Source organism: Lagenorhynchus albirostris, chromosome 3, assembly GCF_949774975.1.
Source record: "Lagenorhynchus albirostris chromosome 3, mLagAlb1.1, whole genome shotgun sequence".
NCBI lineage: Eukaryota > Metazoa > Chordata > Mammalia > Artiodactyla > Delphinidae > Lagenorhynchus > Lagenorhynchus albirostris.
Window position 1 is genome coordinate 88,619,494 of NC_083097.1, and position 24,620 is coordinate 88,644,113.

Below are 24,620 nucleotides of genomic sequence, written 5' to 3' on the forward strand. Positions count from 1 at the left end.
AACAGATAGCTAGTGGGAAGCACCTGCATAGCACAGGGAGATCAGCTCGGTACTTTGTGACCACCTAGAGGGAATGGGATAGGGAGGGTGGGAGGGAGACGCAAGAGAGAGGGATATGGGGATATATGTATATGTATAGCTGATTCACTTTGTTATAAAGCAGAAACTAACACACCATTGTAAAGCAATTATACTCCAATAAAGATGTTAAACAAAAAAGGTATTAATACACGAAGTATGATAGCATTCCCAGAGATATTCCTCACCGGCACTGCCTGTTTTCTTGTGGCTTTAATATGGGTGAATTAATTTGAAATTCCTATTAAGGACAGCCTCCAAGGGCTAAAAGATCACTATAAGGTAACATGTGGCCTGTGTAGTCCTCTAAAGGAGGAATGGGGAAGTCTACTGTCTTTATAATGATGTTATGGGGAAGATTTGGGGACTTACACTCATTCCCTTTGTCCTTATCAGAACGTCTTTCCCCAGCTCTAAAAACACACCCCTCACAATATGCACACAGCTTGGTTCCAGGCTGTCACCTTGAGTTGGTTTATTTTACTCTAGGCACAGATCTGACTTATCTATGTTCCATTTAAGATTTGAAATAAAGTAAGATTCTCCTTCAGTCACATCAATTCAGTTTAGGCTCTACACTTCTGGACCTAAGTGTCTGTACTTTGTGAGGTAGATGGTTTAACTGTAAAATAAAATGAATGCTATATATTGTAATACATTTGAAAGCATCTTGAATTTGGTTTTTGCTTCTAAACATTTCCTTCCATTTTGTTAATGCTAACATTTAATAACTACTGTGATGACTCAAAATCTGTTTAGTTTCATAATTCTTATGATTCTGAATGACTCTTATAAAGAGGAAAATGAAAGAAAATAGGAGCAAAATATACATATATATAGTTTCCTTTAAAGCCTTTATTTCTTTAAGAAGTTGAAATAATTTATATTAATCTGTTCTCTTTTAGTATTGTACTTCTGCTAAGCCAAAAACAGACACTTGAAGAGCTAAAACAGTCAGTCCAGCAGCTGAGATGCACTGAGGCAAAGTTTACAGCACAGAAAGAATTGCTAGAGCAAAAAGTACAAGAAAATGATGGGAAAGAGCCACCTCCAGTAGTAAATTATGAAGAAGATGCGCGATCAGTTACATCTATGGTAAGCCAAAGAGTAATCAAATGAGAAAGTTGAAAGAGTAGTATATAGGTAATAAGTGAATACAAAAAGTAATTCTGGTTGCTGTAACAAATTATTACTCTTGTTAATATGCAGGTCCTATTAAACTTGTTTGTAAATGCAAAATAGACTTGTCAGTCACCTCAGGTCACCTGGAGAGCACTTTCAGGAACCACCTGTAGAGTCAAAGGAAAAAGCTCTTCTCTTGCCTTCAAAACTGAAAACAAAGACTGCAGTTGTTTTTATTCCTGGGAGACAGCAGGAAGGTAGGGTGTTATTCTTAAGATAGAAATAAGAAATAAGGAGAAAGATACTTATTAATTTTTTTTCTTATATAAGAACAGTAGAATTTATCTGAGATTGATGATGTGTTTATTGTTTTCACAATACAAAACACTGATTTTTTTAAAGATGATTTTTTCTTATAAATAGCCTTAAACTACAATAAACACATTTAAATCTAGCAACTAGAAATTCAGCTTTATTTTATACAGATTTATTAACTGTTTAAGAATGCCTAGTTTAATTACTTTCTCTCTCTCTTCCCCTTCCTTTCTTCCTTCCTTTATCTTATGTTGGTGGTTTCTATCAGGGGGCAGTTTTGCCCCTCAGGGGTCATTTGGCCATGTCTCCAGACATGTTTGGTTTTCACAGCTGGTGGATGCTATTGCTATCTCGTGGGTAGAGGCCAGTGATGCTACTAAATACCATACAGTGCACGTTACAGCCCATCCCTTCTTACTCACAACAAAAACTTACTCAAACCAAAATATTAATAGTGCCAAGGTTGAAAAAGCCTGAGCTGTATCCTTGGATTTTTCTGTGGGTAACTGTATGCAGTCCGTAAATAGAACTATTATATTATAGTTAATTATGCTATAGGTGATATTTTAGTAATTTTTAGTTTATGTGATTCTAAATAGTACAATTAGATTGTTAAATGGATTCGAATGTCTCCATAGGAAAAAAAACTGCATTTGAAATGTCCAATTCTAGATAAATCTGGATATGAATAGGAAGTGTTTAAATTATTGTGGTTATTACTATTTTTTATTAATTGAGCCATAGTGATCTATACATTACATTGTGAATTATGGATTATAATTCTTTGCTGTCCTTTACTGTCCTACCAGACAATAAAGATCTTACCATGTAGACCAGGGACCCTACTGGAGTAATTTTCTTGCTTCTTGAGTTTTGATAACTAACATGCATTTTTTTCAGAGGAACTTCTGAAGGTTTATTCTTTTGCTTGGCTTTGAAACCTTAGTTAGTAAATCTTTTGCTCTCTAAGTGTGGTTTATAGTATTTCCTTGTCCCTATGTGGGTGTGGAATTGGTTACTTCATAGCCTTTTTTAGTGGCAGACAGGTTAAAACGGGCTACCTAATTTATTTTAAGTAATTATGTATGCAGATGACTCATGTTGGCATTATTATTATAGAATAAAAGATAGTTTTTCAAGTCACTAAATGATAGCATATCCCCATTTGATAACAGCAGCTAAAAACTAGACTTTGGAATTTAAAATATAACAGTTCATTAATTCTTATTTCATTAAGAACTTGTAATCATTTGGAGTTTTATCTTTCATAATCATTGAAGAAAAACTTTTTCAATAAATGAATAAATAATGTTTTAGAGTGAATGTATAATACAGTTTAAGAGGCTAAACTGCTTTCTGGTACTATCAAACTTTCTCTTATACCCATTTATTAAATGATAATACCTTATAAATTTTTAGAAAGTGATGTCACGTATTGCATTTATCTAGTTTATTTTAAATAGTTGAAATGCTATTTGTTTCTATACATCTTATCTATCCACTGAAGCAATGACTTTAGTAAGTCTTTAAGGAATTTACAAAGGAATGCTATATGTAGTTTAAAGTAATAAAGTAACATTTTATAAATCAAACAGGACATTCCTCAGATTGATGGCAACTAATGAGCTTTTCAGTATGTTTTATAAAACAAGTAGAAATATTTACAATTCATAGTTCTTAAAACTAAATAATACTCCCACGTATATCAGTGAAATTTTTGCATAATTCTATCTTTCAGTAATAATTAGAATATAACTTTTCATTTTATTCAAAAACAGTCAAAACATTAAAAGTATAAATGATTTTTTCACCAAATGACTGTTTAAGCATTGTTTTATGAATAACATTACCCAAAAAGCTTGAAATTAATGTAAGCAGTTCCATTGCTTTTTCCTCTCTATAAATTCCATCCTTATAAATGGTGTTTCAACAAGGGAAATTTAGTTGAATATTGGAAGAATTGGAAGAACTAAAAATTAAAGCATAATATCATGGAAAATAGTAAAAACTTGGCCTAAATATTATTTAAGAGTAAATATTAACTATTTTACATGATCCTAATTAATGGCAGTGTTAACCAAAACTCAGACTCTTTGGTGGTGAATGCTTCTGTGGAAGAGTGCCCTTAAGGAACTGTACTGCTGAGATGGGCCATGGATTATATATTCTTATAAAAATTCCAAGGTGATTCAGATGTCAGGGTTAGAATTGTAGTCAGGCTCTTAGATGTATTGATGTTTATTTTGACTTTATAATTCGATGAGAATTAAGGCCCATCTATTAATTTACAGAAATCTAATAATCTGTGGAGACAGGTAATGTAAACATCTTTGTCAGGAAAAGTCATCCTTCTAGTGTTATCTTTTTTCACCTATGTCTAATTTTGGCCAAAATACCAAGGAGAAAATGATATTGATAAATATTAGGTATTGCACAGTAATTCTCTATTATCTTTGGATAAGTATGTTTCATTTATCCATTCAAGCAATATTTATTGAGCGCCTACTATGTGCTGAGGATATTTCTAGATGCTTGTAATATATCAGTGAATAAAACTAATGAAGAATCTCTCTTAGAGGTTACATTCTGTGGTGAATGGCAGTTAATAAATAAGTAAATTATGTATTATATTGGAAGGTGCTAAATGTCAAGGCGTAAAAACAAAGCAGGATAGGGAATTGGGGGTCTAGAGGGTCACAGGTTAGGATACAATTTTAAATGCAAATAAAGATAAGCATCATCGAGAAAGTGACATTTTTTATATAAACAATGTTCTTTTTAATGAAAAAAATGAAATAATAGGTTAATAGTCATCACAAAATCTCTGCATGGTAGGAGTTTTTTTCTTTATCATTTTTCCTAATTTCCAAGATTTTGAAAAACAGCATATGTGGCTTTAATAACTACAAAATAATAAATGTTATTAAATAAATATAATATATTCCTACTGCATAAAATAATAGTAAATAAAATAAAATATCTCATAGTTCTACTTACCATTCAAAGGCATCTACTGATCAATTTTTACACGAGAAAGTGACGTTTGAACAAAATCTTGAACTGGGGAGCTAGTAAACCACTTAATTTCTGGGGAAAGAGCATTCTAGTCAGAGGGTGTATTTATTGCAAAGACTATAAGGCAGGAGCAGGTCTGGACTGTCTAAGGTACAGTAAGGAGCTCTGAGTAGAGGGGAAGGTGAGAGTATAGGGAATGAGATTAGAGAAGTAATGGAGAACAGATCTCAGGACCTGTGGAACATAATTAAGGGTTATGGCTTTTCTCTGAATGAAATGGGGAGCCATTGGGTTGGGAGGTTATACCAGAAGATTGACATGCTCTGACTTTTGAATTAAATGGATCACTGTGTTGATAATATGCTTAAGGTTAATAAGAATGGAAGATTGAGGTTGTTACAGCAACCCAGGTGATAGAAGATGACAGTTTGAGCAAGGATGGTATCACAGGAACTAACGGGAAGTGTTTAGCTTATGGATATGTTTTGAAGGTTGAGCCCATGAGATTTCCTGTGGATTAAATGTGGGGTATGAGAGAGAGGAGTCAAGGACAACTTTAAGGTTTTGCACAGGAGCACTAGAGGAATAGAATTTGTTTCAAGTGCATGGAAAGAGTACACGTAGAGCAGCTTTGATGAGGAAGAGCAAGATTTCAGCTTGTTTTTCCAAAAAAGAAAGAAAGAGAGAGAGGGAGGGAGGGAGGGAAGGAAGGAAGGAAGGGAGAAAGGAAAGAAAGGAAGGAAGGAAAGAAAGAAAGAAAAAGAAAGAAAAGAGAGAAAAAGAAAGAAAGAAAAAAGAAAAGGAAGGAAGGAAAGAAAACAAAAAAAGAAAGAAAAGAGAAAAAGAAAGAAAGAGAGAGAAAGAAAGAAAGGAAAGAAAGAAGGAAAGAAATAAAAGAAAAGAAAGGAAGGAAGAAAGAAAGAAAGAGAAGGAAGGAAAGAAAGAAAGGAAGGAAGGAAGGAAAGGAAGGAAGGAAGGAAAGAAAGGAAGGAAGAAAGAAAGAAAGAAAAAGAAAGAAAGAAAGAAAGAAAGAAAGAAAGAAAGAAAGAAAGAAAGAAAGAAAGAAAGAAAGAAAAGAAAGAAAGAAACCCCATCAGTGTAGAAATTTGGTAGTTCCAGAGGATGATTTGGACTGGAGATATAAATTTGAGAGTTGTAGACATCAAATGGTATTTAAAATTATTTGACTATAGAATGTCACCAAGTGAGAGAGGATAGAGAAGAAGAGAGAAACAAGGACTGAACTCTGGGTCACTGCAAGTTAGGTCTAGACAAGGAGGAATCAGGAAGAGATTAAGAAGGAATGACCAGTGAGGTAGTAGAAAATCAAGAGAATTTGGTGTCCTCGAAAAATGTTCCAAGGAGAAATGAGTTCTAGAATTTCGGACATACCCGGTTAAGGCAAAAGAAACAGTTGTATTGACTGCTGGAATTTTCTAAACTTTTTAATCAAATTCCCAAGAGGAGAACTATAGCACGGAATGCAGCATCTCTGGAAATACTGTTCCAATCCCTTTTCAAAGAGTGTCCTGAAGGGACCACTGCGCAATGGAAACTGTACTTTGGGAAATGATGAATTAGAAGACAGATCCTTTCTTATCCATTTGGGTTATTGACACTTAAATGTGCTGTTAATGCTGAAGACATTTGAGTTGTTTAAATGGACTATAGACCCAAGGATTATTTTATTTTATTCTTCACTTCTAGCTCTGCAGGCAGAAGAATCTGCCTTCTGGGGCAAATTAGAAGGCTAAACTCTTTGTTGGCTGCCCTATCTGGATAATGATGGAAATACCAAGATTTTCTAGTCCCTGACTAAACATTGTCTGACTTTACTCTCTCTCTCTCTCTCTCTCTCTCAATTCATTCAAAAATGTCACGTTTGTTTTTAGCTATCCAGTTGTAAGAACATAAGTTTTCAACCAGTGTCTGTTGAATTGAGGAATTGAACTTCCTTTTTACTCCAGAGTAATCTAGTTATTTTCCTTTTAACAGCATGTGCTTTAAGCCAAATATGAGAATTTTTGTTGAAAGAATCTCTGTTATATGTCAAATATATCTGGCACCATGGAATGAGTTCCTACTTTTTAAATGTTTAGCTATCCTATAAGATAATTGCCTTTACTTTGATGTTTCTGAAATTGCACATTTTTAAGCCCTTTTACTAAACTAATACACAACTTATATTTATCTTCTCTGCATATTTTATTGAGTTCTGCTTAATTGAACAGCACTATCAATAAAATCCTGTTTTGTTACATTTTCAACCAACAAAATATCTGGTTTGTTGACTAAATATTGTCTGTATTATGATTCAATAGTAATTCATTTTACCATAATGTTCAATATATTTTCAATTTTGTAGTTAGTCACTAAATTGGAATGATATCAATTGAGATGTATTGACAGCATCATTGAAGCTTTATCTGTTTTCATCATCAGGTATATTTTCTTTCTTTAAATACATAAGGTAAATGTTAATTACAAGCCTTACTATCAAATACACTGAGAAAAGTACCAGACTAAGAATCAGGAGACCTGAATTGAGCTTTGTCTCTGCTGTATAACTATTGTCAGCTTACGTAACCTTTCTGAGTTTTCTTTTCCATAAAGGGAGGAAATGAATGTGTACCCACCTTGCCTGACAGAATTTCTGTGACACTGAAGTGAGATTATGTTAAGTATTTTATATATTAAGAAATACTGTTACAAAAAGATTCTATTTTACTTTTTTCTAATAGTGTACCTTAGTTCACATGTAAATTAATTTGTAGATACTTACTGAGTTCTTAAGTATGAATTGTAGATTTTTCTGTAGGATTATCTTTTGTAGTATTTCTTATTTATGAAGGCAAAACCTTAATTAATTTCTCTGAATATGTAGTACATATACGTGCACAGGTGTCTAAGTGTCTTTTCCTTAGTCCCTAGTTCCCTACCTCAGAGGTAACCTTCCAGAAGCATTGTATGCAAATATAAACATAAATTTATATTATATGCTTCCTGCTCTTTTGACACAAATGGTAAAACATACAATACTGTTCTGTACCTTACTTTTTACTTAATATATTTTAAGTATCACTTTGTAACAGTGAGTATACAGTTACTTCTTTTTTTTTCATTTATTTGTTCAACAAACAAATATTTATTGAATGTCAGGTGTCATTTTAAGTTCCGGGGATACAGTAGTGAACAAAATAAACATTTTTTTTTGTCCTCATGGACCTTTCACTCTAATTGGAGGAGACAGACAATAAACAATCATACACACACACACACACACACACACACACACACACACCTGCATACATATATATGTCAGGTGGTGGTAAGTTCTTTGGAGAAAAATAAAACAAGCAGGGAGAAAAAGGGTGCTGGGAGGGGTTTTCATATATATGGTGGTCAAATAAGGCTTATTGATAAAGTGATTTATACAGAGATCTGAAAGCACTAAGGGAGCAAATGATGAGATTGCCTGGGGTGAGAATATTCCAAGCAGTGGGAAAAGCAGTTGAGAGGCACTGATGCAGGAGTCTGGTTCTTGTGTTGGAACAACAAGGAAGCCAGTGTGGCTGGAACAGAGTGAGCCAGAGTAGTAGGAGATGGGGTCAGAGAAGTAGTGGGCATTTAGATCGCATAGTCACACAGACCATTGTAAGGACTTTGATGCTACCTCTTAGAGAAATAAGACTCTGAGCAAAGAAGTGACATATTTACATGGTTTACAATTGTTTGTTATTATAAAGACAGCTGGTGAAATCCTATAATTTTACTATGTGTATAAATAGAGATTATATGTAAGATACATTTTGGAAGGTTTTATGCAGTTTATATAGGTTTAGATGTTACTCTCAAAGTAATTTAAAGGTTTCTTAACCTGAGAACAATGTCAGTTATGGATATTAATTACTACATTAATATCGACATTAATATTTCAGTTTTATAGATTAATAAATTATTGCTTCCAGCTTTCCTGTGGCAAGAATTTTATCATGCTGAACTTTCAGTGGCTTTCTAGACCATTAAATTAATAAATTCTCCTAGTGTATTTAGAGGTATATGCTTTATGTTTATTTGATGCATAAATTTCTAATTTATAAAACAAAGTTAGGAGGTGATAATGATTACATTATAAAAAACTTGTTGATTTTTCTAAATAATTCAGGTCAAGATTCCTTAACATTGCTAATCATCAAGGAAATGCCAATCAAAACCACAATGAAATATCACCTTACACTGGTCAGAATGGCCATTATCAAAAAGACAACAAATAGCAAGTGTTGGCGAGGATGTGGACAAAAGGGAACCCTCTTGCACTGTTGGTGGGAATGTAAACTGGTGCAGCCACTATGGAGAACAGTATGGAGGTTCCTCAAAGAATTGAAAATAGAACTACCATACAATCCAGCAATTCCACTTCTGTTTATTTATCCAAAGGAAATGAAAACACTAACTCGAAAAGATATCTGCACCCCCATACTCCTAGCAGCATTATTTACAATAGCCAAGATACGGAAACAATCTAAGTGTCCCTCAATAGATGAATGGATAAAGATGTGAGAGAGATATATATATATATATATATATCTCATATATATGTGTACACACACACATACACACACACACACACACACACACACACACACACACACACATGAAATCTTGCCATTTGTGGCAACATAAATGAGCCCTGAGGGCATTTTGCTAAGTGAAATAAGTCAGACAGAGAAAGACAATTACTGTATGACCTCACTTATATGTAGAATCTTAAACAAAACAAAACAAAAAACAACTCATAGTTACAGAGAACAGACTGTGTTTCATTGCCAGAAGTAGGGATGGGGAGTGGGTGAAGGTGGTCAAAAGGTACAAACTTCCAGTTATAAAATAAAATGAGGGGGATGTAATATACAGCATGGTGACAATAGTTAATAATACTGTATTATATATTTGACAGTTGCTAAGAGAGTAGATCTTAAAAGTTCTCATCAGAAGAAAAGAATTTTTATAACTATGTGTGGTGATGAATGTTAACTAGACATGTTGTGGAAATCATTTCTCAGTATATACAAATATCAAATCATGATATTATGCATCTGAAACTAATATAATGTTATATGTCAATTGTATTCAATTAAAAAAGTTTCCTTTAAATGTTCATTTTTCTTTGGTTCATACAAATGAAGTCATTTCACATCACAGACTGGTTAATGGATGATGCCAGAGACATTTTTGCATCAGACCACTGTATCTTAAGTATCAGGGGGAAAGAAAACAAAATTTCAAGCTGTTTTTAACTTCTATTTTAACTATCTCTGTTCATATTTATATGCATATTCAGTGAGTAAATAAGCCAAATCAAGTATATGGTAAATGAAATGTAACTTTTTCATTTTTATACACAAACACATGCACACATATATACATGTAATATACTATAAACCAAATGAAAAAGCTACCTTTCATTTTCATGTATATGTATATATATGTATACATATATATATTCCTAATTTGTCTTTTTAATTATGGATTTCTTAATATCTTAGCACTAATTAACTAGCCAGGGGTTAGCTAGCTCTAAAAGGATATAATAAATGAACAAAGTAAAGTTAGGCAAGAATTAAATATTGCTATGATTAATGCAAATTAAAAGATTAATTAATTATTCAGTCATTTGGGATTAAACAAGTGTTTAATCATTACTTATTACATGAATATTTTGTACCGGGGTTTTGTGGGAAGGGTGGGTCAAAGATAAAATAGATTTAGAACCTACCATAGGTTTGGTGGTGGTAGATGGAGCAAAAGTAATTGATTTAACAATTAATTTGAAAGTTGGCTGCATTTTGACTTGTATATATCCATATATTAAAACATTAGAAAAAAATTTAGGTGCCTAGCAGTACGTAGACATACACTCAGCTGATGTTTACAGAGGGACCGAATAGGTACAGAATTTCAAAATATCTATTTATAGGTTATAATTGATGTCATTCAGTTTTTTTAAGAAATGGGTTCAATGTTGATGTTAGCTTCTATCAGATATTTCTCATTTTATAAATAATTGTGGCAGTGGTAGTCTAACAGAGTGACAAAGTCTCCAGTAGTGACAGAGATAATGACTAATGAGTTATTGCAATAGAATTGTCATTCTAGAGAGAGCTCCAGCTGCAGAGCCAGACTGCTTGGATTTGTATCCATGCTCTACCACTTAGGAGGTGTTAGGCAAGTTTCAGGACTTTTCCTGCCCTCATATCCCAATGTATAAATCAGGAATTACAGTTTTACTTACCCTTGGATTTGTTGTAAGGAATAGTTAAGTTTACACATTTAAAGCGCGTAGAACAGTGCCTGCAACTTAGTAAACTACCATTGTCTTTTATGTAGATGATAATTATCACAGAAATGATGATTTAATGTAAATGCTTATTTTCTGCTAGTCTTTATTCCTTAGTCTTGATATTATTTTTCATTAAGCATGAGTATTTTCTTTTAAAAATGTATCCTGTTAATTTTTAGATGATAGATAAGCGTGTTTGGGATCTACTCTGTATTTGAAGTACAGACTTTCTTGGGTATCCAAGGGGGATCGGTTCCAGGAGCCCCTGCAGTAAAATGGTATGGTATTTGCATATTACCTACACACATGATGATACTTTAAATCATCTGTAGATTACCTGTAATACCTAATACATTGTAAATGGTACGTAAATAGTTGTAAATACAATGTAAATGCTATGTAAATAGTTGCCTGCACAGGGCAAATTCAAGTTTTACTTTTTGGAGCTTTCTGGAATTTTTTTTTCCAAATATTTCAGATCCATGGTTGGTTGGATCTGTGGATGTAGAACCTGCAGATGTGGAGGGCCTACTGTATTGTGTTCTTTAGCCATAATAGATTACAAAGTATTTTTTAAGCAAAGTATCATGTAATTAATTTTACTTATATATTGCTGGATCAATAGGATTGACCAGCTAATTTTTAAAGAAAATTTTTAGTGTTATTAGTTTACTGTAAGCTCATTTTTTTCTTCTACTACTTTTTACTTTTACTTTTGTTTTTACTACTACTACTTTAAAATTTTGCACGAAGCAATTTTTATAAAAATATAACTCATAATCACATTTTTTAATGACAGTTTTATTTTAGAGTAAAAAAAAATCCTAAATGGCATTATATTTTATAATTATTCATTCCTAAAATAACATTTTTCTTTTAAGTTTGCAATTATGGAAAATTCAATTAACAGTTTTTAATACTTATATTGCCTTTTAAAAATAACTCTCTTTGTTGTCAATTTATGCCATACCATTATTTATTCATTCTGTCAGTTGAAACCAGTTTTTCTTTATACCTCATTGATTTCCTTCTCTCTTTTTATCAGCAGGGCAGGATGGAGAAAATGTGGAAACTTGAGTCAAATTGTCATGCGTTTCATTACCTTTAAGTAAATTTTTACCCCCCTAAACCTCAGTTTCTTCATCTGTAAAATGTGGTTAGTAATATGCACCTCAGAGGATTGTTATTAGGACTAAATGAGTGATGCAAATGCAAAGGCACATTATAGAGCCCAGACATAGGAAGGTGCTTAGTACGCATTTGGTTTTTGTCCCCTTTCTTTTCCCTCTCCTCTCCATTTCTCTTTTTCCTCCTTTCTTCTGTCTCTTGCACCTTTGTCCCCATTTCTCCTCTTCCTTCCTCTGCCTTCTTATTAAACACAATTAACCAACTTCTATGAATATCTATTGTGTGCCATGGATGGAGACATCCTGGAGTAAAAGAGAGTTTCTGTACTCAAAAATCTACATTCAGCAGGCAGAAAGTTGCAATAAATAATTGATTAACAAGAAAACATCAGTGCTGTGATGAAATTGATCATTAATATTCCTCAGGCTTTAGCCTTCAGCCCTTGGCTTTCAATCCTTTTCTTTTCTTTGTATTCATGTTATCTGTGGGCTTTTTTTCTTTCTGTCATGACTTAAACATCAACTGATGATCCCCAAATCTACATGTCCAAGGAAATTAGGAATACTGGAATACCACTCAAGATAAATATAAAAAATGAGAGCAGAGAAGTTAAGTGACTTATGCAAATTCACACAAAAAACGTTAAATGTAATACAAATTTTAATTTAACAACAACTTCATTATTATTCACACACCAATTAGATTCTCTTTTTGTGTTTTTTTTTTTTTTTGGATTAACTGTTAACTGATAGACATAGTATTAACTGACATTCATTTTATGTTAACTCAAAATTAAAAAAAACTTTGGACTTTTTCATTGTAGTTTAGTGCAGATACATTATTTGAAAAGACAGGGGAGAGATCTAATCATCTGAAGAAGAAAAACAGATTTTTACATACATGTCTAATTTGTCATAATAATTGTGAATAATAAAATTACTAAAAATTTCTATTGATAATGAATACAGTTCTTCCTTTTCTCCCATAATATAGTTTTGTTTTTGCATACCCATTAAAAATAAATCAGTAAAAAGCAACTACTTGGCATATAAACCATTGCATAAGATGTTCAGGACATTCTTTTAAAAATTTAAAAATTATCTAATTTTCTTCAACCTGAGAAAAGTATTTCAGCCTCTACAATTTATTTGCTAATTCCTCTATTACATTGAATAGTATTTGTCTTAAAATTTATGTGTGAGTATGTTATCTTTTGACTTGAATTGAAAGTAGACAGTTGGCTTTTCATGTAGTGAAGGATTCATATATTTTTATCTCTAAAGTCTTCTGTCATAAATTTTGAAAGTTATTTTTATGACATATCAGTTTCTTTAATTTAATTGAAAGGTTTAATAAAGAGAATATGTGAATATTATGATTTATTGCTTCATTTGGTACCTAATGAAAGAATTTTAAATCCTAATAAATTTTCTCTTTTATTATAGTGTTCTGAAGAAAATTATTTCTCAGTATTAATATTTAAAAGATTAAGACTCAACTGTTAATTTTTAAAATCATTGGTTTAGTTTGCAAATCCCAGACAAATGATAAGATCTCGGACTAAGGAAAGATTTTCTCTGTCAGAATATATCTAGAGATCTTTTAGAGTAGAGGCTAATTCTTCCAGATAAGTTCTCAAAATTGCTTAAAAATCATTTAATACTTGGAAGGAGAAATAACTCAATCAGAAAGAAATCATTTATACTTCTACTGTGTATTTAACTGTGGTAGATGTTACAAGGGCCTACAAGAGAATATAAACAAACTCAGATCCTTTTATCTGCCTTCATTTTGAAATTTGAATGAATGCTATCATACTGATAATGTTAGAAACATAACATTTGAACAACTAGAAGTTTACATTATTAAAACAACATAGTTAGGAAGCAAGAATATACAGATAGATTAATAGAATACTCGTCCAAAGAAGCCTATATGTTCTTAATATGAGTATAAGGCTATTTTAAGGAAAACAAAAGATTAAAAGATTGTTCAGTTTATATCATTTTAGACCTTAAGCTAATGCCACATAAAAAATAAATTTCAGGTGTATTACTCAAATATAAAAAAATAAAGCCACAAAATGACTAAAGAAAATATAAGTGAACATTTTTCTGTGTCAGAAAACAAAGAATTAAATTGCAGAATAAAAATTTGGAATAATATGTGATGCAAATATGACAAGGATTAATGTTTTAAAATATGTAAGTAAATCATCCAAATTGGTTTATAAAGAAGGAATGCGTCAATTAAAAATGGACAAAGAACATAAGAAATTTATAATAAAGGAAATATAAGCTTTAATAAAGATATGAAAGAATTTTCAACCTCACTAGTAATGAAAATAATCATTAAAAAAAGCAATTAGAAAATGAGATTTTTAACTTGTCTGTTACCATCCACAGTGGCCTCCTTTCCACCTGTTCGATATGCTCCAGCCAGAGTAACCTTTTAAAATTTCAAATCAGGACAAGTCTGGTTATATTGACCCCCACAAGAATGGCTGCTTATAACTTTTAGGCTAAACAGTACTTTTTCTGAATGGCCTGCATAAAAGGCTTTCCTTATATTGTCTGGCCCCTACCTTGGACTCTGACCAATCAGAATGTATGCTTGTCATAACTACCAGGTATGTCCCTATGGAAGAAACAGCCAAAAAAGAAGTAAGGGGTAAAGGACTGGGATAAAAATCTTGGAGTAGTCCAGGGACTGACTATTCATCTAGTTTAAGAACAAGTATAGTTGGAGTAAGGTAGTTAAGAGGCTTATATGAAGCTATTAAGTGTGATCTGAAATTTCACATGTGAAGCAGTTTTGACTGGTAGGTTCCAAGTTATGAATAGTAGAATGCAATGCTGAAGTTAAGCATAAATGAGCATTGTTGGAGATGAAGACATCCAAAGGAACTTTGAGGCCTTGGGTATAAGAGTCATGTACTGGAAAGAAAATAATTATAAGCCACTTTCAAAGATCTCAGTAAATAAAGGAGAGTGTCTGAGAGGCCAGTAGATGATAGCATTGCGAATGAAAATGCCCTGGCTTCATTTATGCTATTATTATAAGTACCTCATCTCTTAAAATTCTATATAAAGCTTCTGGTGCTTAAGACAGTACCTGGCAAAGAGTAGGTGCTCGATAAATTTTTCTTCAACGTGCTTGAAGAGATGAAATCATCAGTGTTAAATTCCGGTCAAATGTTTGACTCCTTTTCTATATATTCCTTGGCATATAAGCACCAAACAAAACAAAACACCTACTCAGTTAATGTAGAGGGGTAAATTATTCTAGAATATGTTCTAGAAAGTAATAAATTCCTTATAGCACTGATGGAAAGGAAAGGATACAGAGAAATAGCTTTAGCTAGCATATTCATCACTTATAGGTAGGCAAAATCAGAAACTCAGTATGCTGTGTCATTTAAGTGGGGTCAGGATGCACTGGGTTCTCAAAAATATCTTAACCACCACAACCGCTTTAGGAAAATTATTTGGCAATATCTACTAAAGGATATGGGCACACCCTGTGACCCAGAAATGAATACATATGTTCCTCAAAAGACATGTATAAGAATATACACAGGAGCACTATTTATAATAGACTGAAACTGGAAACTGCCAAATGTCAATCAACAATGGAATAGATAAACTGTGGAATATGTACCCAGTGAAATTGTCTGCAGTTATAAGAATGAACAAATTACAGTTATATACAGCAGTATGGGTGAAACTTACAAACATCATGTTGAGTGAAAGATACCAGACGTTACATAATCTGTGATTCCACTTATATAGAGTTCAAAAGGAGGCAAAAGTAATCTATGATATATTGGAAGTTAGGATAGGGTTTACCCTTGGTGAGATGAGGGAAGGACTGAAAGGGGCACACAGGGGACTTCTGGAGTGCGGAAATGACTTGTATTTTGATCCATCTTCTAGTTACAAGGATCTTTTCAGTCTGAAAATTCATAAACTGTACACTTTTGATTTGTACACTTTGCTGAATGTATCTTGTACTTCAATTAAGAATTTCAGAAAAAAAATTTGCTCTAATTAAGCGTGGGACCAAAATGAAGGCATGTTCCACTGTGTGTGTGTGTGTGTGTGTGTGTGTGTGTGTGTGTGTGTGTTAGTTTGTGTCTGTGTTGGGCTGTTCATGGCTGTCCTTTCAGAATTACTTGGGACGAGGAGGGGCTTTTTAAACTACACAGGCCATACTTCTGTCTCTCTGTCAACCCTCTTCCTTCACTTTCTTCCTTCCCATATTATGTTTCCTCCATGGACTACATTTCTCCCTACCTTTCTCTTTTACTAACAAGCCATAGTTAACTATAATGCATGCTGTGAAAGTGTTGCATCCTTCAGGTCTCTTGGGGTTGAAAAAATTTTGAGAACTATTAGGCAAAGGAGTTTGTCTTAAAGAACTCTTTTAAATTCCGAATGCCTCTTGTGAAAGTAGCTTATTAAGCATTGTAAGATAATAATATGTACCTCAAATCAGGAGCTTGGGGAGCTAAAGAGAGTGTCAGTTACCCCAAAACTGGGTAGTGCAAGCATGTTGATTCTGACTTTTCACTGGTTATTTAACTCACCAAGAGAAAGTGTCTTTGCACTTTCTAGCATTTGATGACAGCATACAATTTAGAGGTCTCACTTTAATTTAGTGGTCACTTATTATAATTTGAAAATTGTGCTGGGGAATTAGATCATAATTATTTCTATTTTGAAAGATAGACCATGCTTTTACAATGATGGAATAATTTGTGCAGATACTAAAGATATTTGGTATGTGAGCAGTAAAACAAACATGGACTGGCCATACCATGAAAAAACGCTGATCTGTTGTTTTCCATGGGAATTTGAAAGCCTGATTTAATTTTCGTCTGCCATTCTTATAGGCTTCTTGGATGATTTTTAGGGATGCTGCCTCTTTCCTGTCTCCCAAAGTCAGAAAGTCAGAGACAGCTTGACTTCTTGCTCTGTGGATGTACAATGTGATTTGGGATTAGGATGTTAAAAACCAAAGAACACAGGAAACCTTCCTGTGTCCTCCTATTTTTCCATAGAGTTCTTCAGCTGATTGACAGGAAGTGAAAAAGAGCTGATGCTTTAAGCTTCAGCTGTATCACTTCTAAGAAAGGCAGCCTAGTAGAATGACCATGTCTGGGGGTCTGAAGATTGCAGAGAGCATGATGTCACCAATATGAGATAATCAGGTTTGTTTTAAATTGTTCGGCGAAAAGACTGTTAGCTCTGGGAATTTGTAATCTTCACATTGCAAGGCTTTTTGTATAGATTTCGTATTTGCTAGTTTATATACTTGTGTCATTCACTCATTCATTCATTTCCTGCTTTAGTCCTCAGAGTACTTGAGGTAGCTAATGATGACAAAATACAGCAAAATACAAATAAAAAAATAAAATCAGCACCAGGAAAAATGGAGGTTGTAACAGATATCAAGACTGGAGGAAAAGCTATGTAGGTCATAGCTTGGATAGTTACTACAGTAGAGCTATTATTTTGTGTCTAAGCTTCCCAAAGGCCAAAATGAAAGGGATGATAAAGTCATGTATTAGTTACTGTTAAATAAAAGAAGGCATGTCCCATTGCAGGGGAAGCAAAGCTTTTCATTGTATTTAGCTCTAATAGAATTTCTTACTGGAGGCTTTGACATTGACTTTTGCAGTGACAGTGCCCTTGACAATATCACTACAGCTCATGCTGGAAGAAGATTCATAAGGCCATCTCTTTCAGAATCTAGAATCCCTCAGTGGAAGTGGAGGCCATAACACCAAAATCAGTCCATGTAGGTCTAATAATACAGCTGTATGTAAACGGAGTTCATCCAAGAATATAATCTAGATTTAGAATAATTAATGAACTTGGATGTGATTCTAATGATTCTGTCTTAGTACTATTTTTCTCAGCTGCAGTTAGGTTATACAGTGGATCATTATTTTCCCTGGGAAAAGTTTTCAACTGCAGGTATTTTATACTTGTTTGCAGGTGGATCTATAAGATTAGAAGGATTTACTAGTAAATTAGCTGATTTTTAAAAATTGTTGAAGACCTATATTTTAAATTATTGGAAATATTTTATATATGTAAAATAATTTTGTTATGTTGTGAAAACATAACTCCCATAACATTATTCAAAGCTTGCCCCTTGTTAGGATTAAAAAACATTATTGATGATTAAAGGGAAATTGTCAGTGTTAAACTTCAAATTTTGCTTGCAATTTTCATGATAAATTGTGATAATTGTGATGTCTCACTATTTTCTAGTTGATTATTCTTAATTTAACTTTGTAGATTTGTTTGTTGGCTTTATGTATAATTACTCTATCAATTTTAAAGATAAGTAGTTAAAGAGTGCTGAAAATCTCACTATTATATGAAATGTTCCATTTTGGAGGATTTTTCTAAACAAACTTTTTAATATCTATTACAATTCAAAATTTAAAATTTCCTAAAGGATTATTCTTTGAGAGACAGTGGATTTGATTCATTAACATCTGGCCATATAAAGCCTCATATGTTAGTTTGCTCCAATATGTCATTTAAGGAAAATTACTAAAAGAAAGGAACTGACTGTATGCTGGACATAAACTATTGTTACTGGCAAACAACCCTGCAAGGAAGGAGTGATTCCTACCTTTCAGATGAGAACCCTGAAACTTGAAGAGAGTAAGGATTTTGATCAGAATAAGAGCGGCAGATTCAAACTCAGAATTTTCTGTCGCAATAGGTTAAATTCTATCCAAGCAGTGTTGCCTGTTTACTAAGCCAACAGACTTATAGTCAGAGAGAACTTAGTTCAGACCCTCTCTGTGTTATTAAAGATATGACTATAGGAAAGGTCAACACAACCTCTCTGAGGTAAATATCCTTATTGGTAAAATGTAGCAAATCATAGAAACCTCATAGAATTGTTTTGAAAATTAATGAGATAATGTTTGTAAAAATGTTTTAGCACAGTGCCTGGCATATAGCTAAACTCAATAAAAGGTAGCTATAAAGAAAGAAAAAGTTACCATGATTTCTCCTAAATGTGATTTTTCAGTGTATTTATGTTGGAGGCTATATTCCACTTAAACATATTTTTATTCTTTTCATAGTGTAATACCTAAAGATAACAAATTCCTAAAGATAAGAAACTACCAGCAGGTGGAGCTCAGTGTCAGAGAATCCAAGTTTCTGAAATTGAGCTATTTTTCATCTTATGTTTTAAAAATAAAATTAAATAAATGCATATACAGTTTTGAAATTTATATGTGAAGGCTTTCTATCTTTAACATGCTTACCAAAAGTCATCACCCTGCCACATGGTTCTTGAATATGTAAAAATAATGCTTTGGTTATTCGGATCAACTAAAATTCTTTGTTGTTTCTGGTATTATATATAATGTATGACAGTCATTTGCATGACGAAGACACACTTAAAGTGAACTTCATTTAAAAAAAGTGACTTAGAATTTGATTATTTCATTCAGAAATTGGACTGATGATCTCATATTTAACTTGTCAAAACCCTCAAATCTGCCACTCTCACAGTATTCCACTTCTTAGTAAATTAAAGGTATCACCTTTAATCAGCTGTTAAAGCCAAAAATCGTGGGAATCACCCTTGTGTTCACTCTTTCACAAATCTCACATCCACTCTATCCATAAGTTCTCGTGGTGCTATCTCTAAAATATATCCCAAATCTGACCTCTTGTCAGCATCTTCACTGTGATCATCATAATAAAACAGTAAGTTGTGGCCTGACTGCTTCTTCCAGACTACCTGTCTGCTCCCTTGCCCTTCCTACATTTTATTTTCTACGTAGTAACTGAGTGATCTCAGTGTGATCTTGTGTGATCTCCTGCTTATGACCCTCCAGTGGGATCCTTGTGTAATCAAAATAAAATTTCTTATCAGAGCTTGAACTACATGATCATGTCCCTGCCTAGCTCTCCCCCAGCATGGCCTCCCACTCCTTCTCATCCTCCGCACTCTAGCCTTTCTGATCTTACTGTCCTTTGAGCAGGCCAAACCGCTTCTCATCTCAGGGCTTTCTGTTTCCTCTCTCTTTAATGCTCTTTTCCCCAGTTTTTCATATGCCTGACTGCCTTCTTTTCATCATTTCAACTCAAATGTCATTCCTTTGAGACATCTCTCTGACTACTGTAGCTGTAATAGGCTCTTTGATTAACCCTCTGCTCCCTGCCATCATTATTCTATTGCCCTTTTCCACTTCTTACATAGCCCTTACTTCTAGTTCTTTGCTGCTACTACTGCAATTTTGTTGGCTAACATTTACTATATGGTAGGTTTCTTTTAAGCGTTTCTATGCATTAAATATTTTAATATGTGTATTTATATGTTATTAACTCATTTAATTATGGCATTTGATTATGTACATATGTATGATTTTAGCATCTATTTTCTTCCCCTATAATCCCTGCTAGCCCCCCAACCTGTAGCTCCACGAAGACAGGGACTTTCATTTTGTTTACTTTGATTTCCTTGGCCTTGAGCAGTACTTGGCAAATAGAGGAGGCTTAGTAAGTATTTTCTGAATATTGCACAAGTTCTTAGAATTCATAATAACAAATAGAGTCATCACATATTTAAGTAAAAAAACCTTCTAGGGGAAAGGGAATATTTTCTAAGGAAAAAAATCATGCCTGATTATTCTTAGAGTTCTTTTATATGAAGGTAATAGGGTACAGAAAAATCATCTACTTAGGTTTTAGGAAAGACTTGGCAATGTTCTTTACGAAAGATTGCTAAATATTAAGTCACCATTGGGTGGGAAGTATACTTTAAGCATGGCCCAAGAAAAGATTTAAAATCAGAAATCAGAGGGTAGGAATAAACAGATATTTATTTAACTGGAAAACTGTAAAGATAAAGATACCTTAGCAATTAATAATCCCATCTGTTATGGGTTGAATTGTTTCCTCAAAAAGATATGTTGAAATCCTAATATCCAGTACCTGTGAGTATGACTTTACTTAATTGGACATAGGGTCTGTAGATGTAATCAAGTTCAGATGAGGTTATTAGGGCAGGTTCTGATTTAATATGACTGGTGTCCTTATTAGAAGAAAAGATAGACTGACCTGCAGGGAATACAGCCATGTGAAGGCCGAGGCAGAGATTGGAGTTACCAGCTTACCCTTGCAGCTATAAACAAAGGATTACCTGGGGCTACCAGAAGCCATAAGAGGCAAGGAAGGAAAGTTCCTTAGAGTTTTGGAGGAAGCATGACCCTGTCAAAACCTTGATTTCAGACTTATAGCCTCTAGAACTGTAAGAAAACAGATTTCTTTTCCTTTAAGCCATGCAGTTTGTGGTATTTTTGTTAACAGAAGACCTAGGACACTAATACAACATCCGTTGTACTTATTATCTATATAAGTAACCTGAAAGACTGCCTAGTGGGGTATCTAGATGACATCAAATTTTTCTAGTTGTGAAGAGAAAACCAGTGGGTACAGATGATCACAGGAGAAATACCTGAATTAGCTTTTTTTCTGGGCTGGACCAAGAAGCAAGAAATCTAGCTTCTCTAGATTTTATATTCCTTGACTGTGAACATTAATTTTGATTTATCTCCAAGATTGTTTCAAGATTTAAAGTTTTGTGATTTTATGAGCCTGTGAATTCATATGCCAGACATCTAGTAAATGCTCAATGAATATTGAAACTATAAATAAATAAAACCAAATAAAGAAAGGTAGGAAAATATAAGTAACTATGTAGGTGTAAAACTACAAATTGTATGTTTAAAATGGTTTAGAGAAAAATTGAAACAAAGGAAAGAATATTGAGAATCAAAACTCATTGTTTCTTGAGTGTGTCAACCTATAGCAAAAAGACAAAATTAATAAATTGCTAATGCATCCTTTGAGACTCCATTTTGGCAACAGAATACTTTTGGTGAGATGGAGCAGGGATTTAGCCCAAGAAGCATAATATAGGTTAATTGCATAGATTTTTGGAGCAGAGTTGCTTAGATTTGAATCCTGGGTTAACCGCTTATTGGCTGTGTGACCTTGGGCAAGTTAGGTAACTTTTCTGTGCCTCAGTTTTCTCTTCTGTAAACTAGGGCTTGTGATAGAACCTTTCTCATAAGGGTTATTGTGAGGGATTAAATGAGATAATCCACCTAAAACGTTTTAAACAATGCCTGGCTTATAAGGAGCTCCCCACCCCATGTTGTCTATTATTATTTATTAGTTGTAACATTTTATTAAATTATTCTCAAAATATAAAATGGGGCTTTTCCCTGATGGACGTGATACAAAGATGAATGATTGTTATAACAACAAAATCAAAATGTATATATTTAAGCTAGAGAAATAGAGGAAATTATGCAAAGATGTAAGTCTTAATTTTTTTTGTTGGAAGTGCATGGAATTGGAAAGGCAAGCAAAGGGTTTAAAAGAAGAGATTTTATGTCATAATTGTGACCCAGGAAAGTTTTACTAAGACTTTTGTATAGTATGTCTCTCTTGCTCTTCTATTTTTTCTTATTTGTAAAGTTTCTTGAACTTTGGTCCATTTTAAAGAATGTACTGCACAGTACCTGAATATGATATCTGGCATCTAGTATGGTTGCATAGTACCTTCTTTTAAAAAAAATGAATGAATAGAACAAGGATTTATGTAGCAATGAACAAACTATTATAGAACAGATTAACAAGATAGTAGCCCTATTTTCAAATTAAACGTTTATGCTTTAAGTATCCCGAACCCTCTACTGCTTCTCCAGCCCTTTCACCTCATTGTATGTTGTTAAGCTCAACACATTCCTGTCAGGAAATCTTTAATTTTTATTTAGACCTTAAAGATCATTTGTGTGTAATTTAGATTCTTTCTCTGTGAATCAGAAGAACTATAAAGAATTGGAGAACTATACCTCAGTAAAATTAATTAAAAAGCACTGGATTAAGAAAGGCTTTTTTAGCAAATCTTTTTGCAAGATTTTTTTTTAAACATCTTTATTGGAGTATAATTGCTTTACATTGTTGGTGTTAGTTGCTGCTGTATATCAAAGTGAATCAGCTATACGTATACATATATCCTCATATCCCCTTCCTCTTGCGTCTTCCTCCCACCCTCCCTATCCCACCCCTGTAGGTGGACACAAAACACTGAGCTGATCTCCCTGTGCTATGCAGCTGCTTCCCACTAGCTATGTGTTTTACATTTGGTAGTGTGTATATGTCAATGCTATTCTCTCACTTCGTCCCAGCTTACCCTTGCAAGGTTTTGTTTCAAGAAGTGCTTGAAAGTTTGGTCTGTTCTCAGAGATCTCAAGATCCAGGGTTCTGAAGCAGATGACTTCTACAGGTTGAATAGGAAGGTATTTTATTCAAAATATCAATTACAAAATAGATTTATTTCTTAAGTAATGGATCTTCACTTAATACATGAAGATTTCCTCTTTATTGCTCAATAAACCAATAACATTTGTTGGATATGTCAATTCCTTTCATCCAGAGTTGACTGGTATACTTCCATGCCAACAGGGGGAGTTAGCGTCAAATAGGAGATCCAGATCTGTGCCTTTTCTATCTTGCTTTTGGCTCAGACAGGAAGGTCTGTGGACAAATTGGCTTCTGTGGGCCCACTATCATCAGCTCTTGGTTGAGATTTGAGATGGAGAAGAAAAATAGATGTTCCCATTGTGAGGGTAGGCCGGATCCTAGTTCTGACTCCCAGTCCTGTAAAACCTGTACTTTAAAGTACAGCTCTGAGGCTTCCTATCCTTCCACATCCGAAGTCAAAAGAGAACAGGTAAGGGGGAAGGCTGTCTCAGGCCTACTTCAGCCAGGGCCCAGAAATGATCTCAGAGTCCAACAGATCATCTGTTTTATACTGCTTCTTTATAAATGGGAAGAATATTTTTTCTTGACTTCTGAATATGATAGTAGACAAAATTCTTTTGAAGGACTTCTGTCACTCAGATGTCAAGCCAAGCCCATTAAAAAATGACAGGGGCTTGTTTTCCATTTTCATTTTATTTTATTTGTTTCCTTTATTCACCTCTCAGATTTGAGAAAAATATGTGCTTTCTACTATTCCAAAACATGGGAAGGGAAAAGAGTGCAGTTTTGTTGGATATCTGAGGAGAATCATTGCTCAATTTAAAATCTGTGATGCTATTAAGATTTCTTTTTTCCTGATTTCAGTTTCTTTCCTGGCTGGTGAGCCCAATTTTACCTTCTTATTTTCAGTTTCTGTCAGCAAAGGAAAATAATATTTTTCTTGATTGGTATTAAAAAATTGGTGATAATACCTGATAAAGCTTTTCACAATGATATATAACTGTATAGTTAGTACTAATTTTATAATCAATTCTTACAGTTTAATTTAGAAACCTGGAACACACTAATTTTTTTAGTATTTTAGTACATAGCATATCATTTCTATAAATAAAAGGAATGGAGTCCTATCTTAAATCTGTTGTTAGTAAAGGATTATGTTTACATGTTATTTTGTAGTTTAAATTTAATTGCCTATATCCAGCAAGTCCCTTAATTAATGACCCTATATTTTAGGCTGTCATTCTTCTAGATTCACTATATTAGGAAAAACAAGTTCTGGCCTTCAAATAAGAATGGTAAATGTC

The 24,620-nt window shown here is 33.4% G+C and overlaps 1 protein-coding gene across 7 annotated transcripts in view; it reads left to right on the top strand.

Moving 5' to 3' along the window:
- Positions 1 to 24,620, top strand: part of FER (FER tyrosine kinase) — a 478,023-nt gene that overhangs the window by 171,400 nt on the left and 282,003 nt on the right. For all 7 annotated transcript variants that reach the window (XM_060143370.1, XM_060143371.1, XM_060143367.1 and 4 more), the window contains one exon: positions 984 to 1,173. In XM_060143370.1, coding sequence (XP_059999353.1) covers positions 984 to 1,173 — 190 coding nt within the window. The remainder of the gene's footprint in view (positions 1 to 983; positions 1,174 to 24,620) is intronic.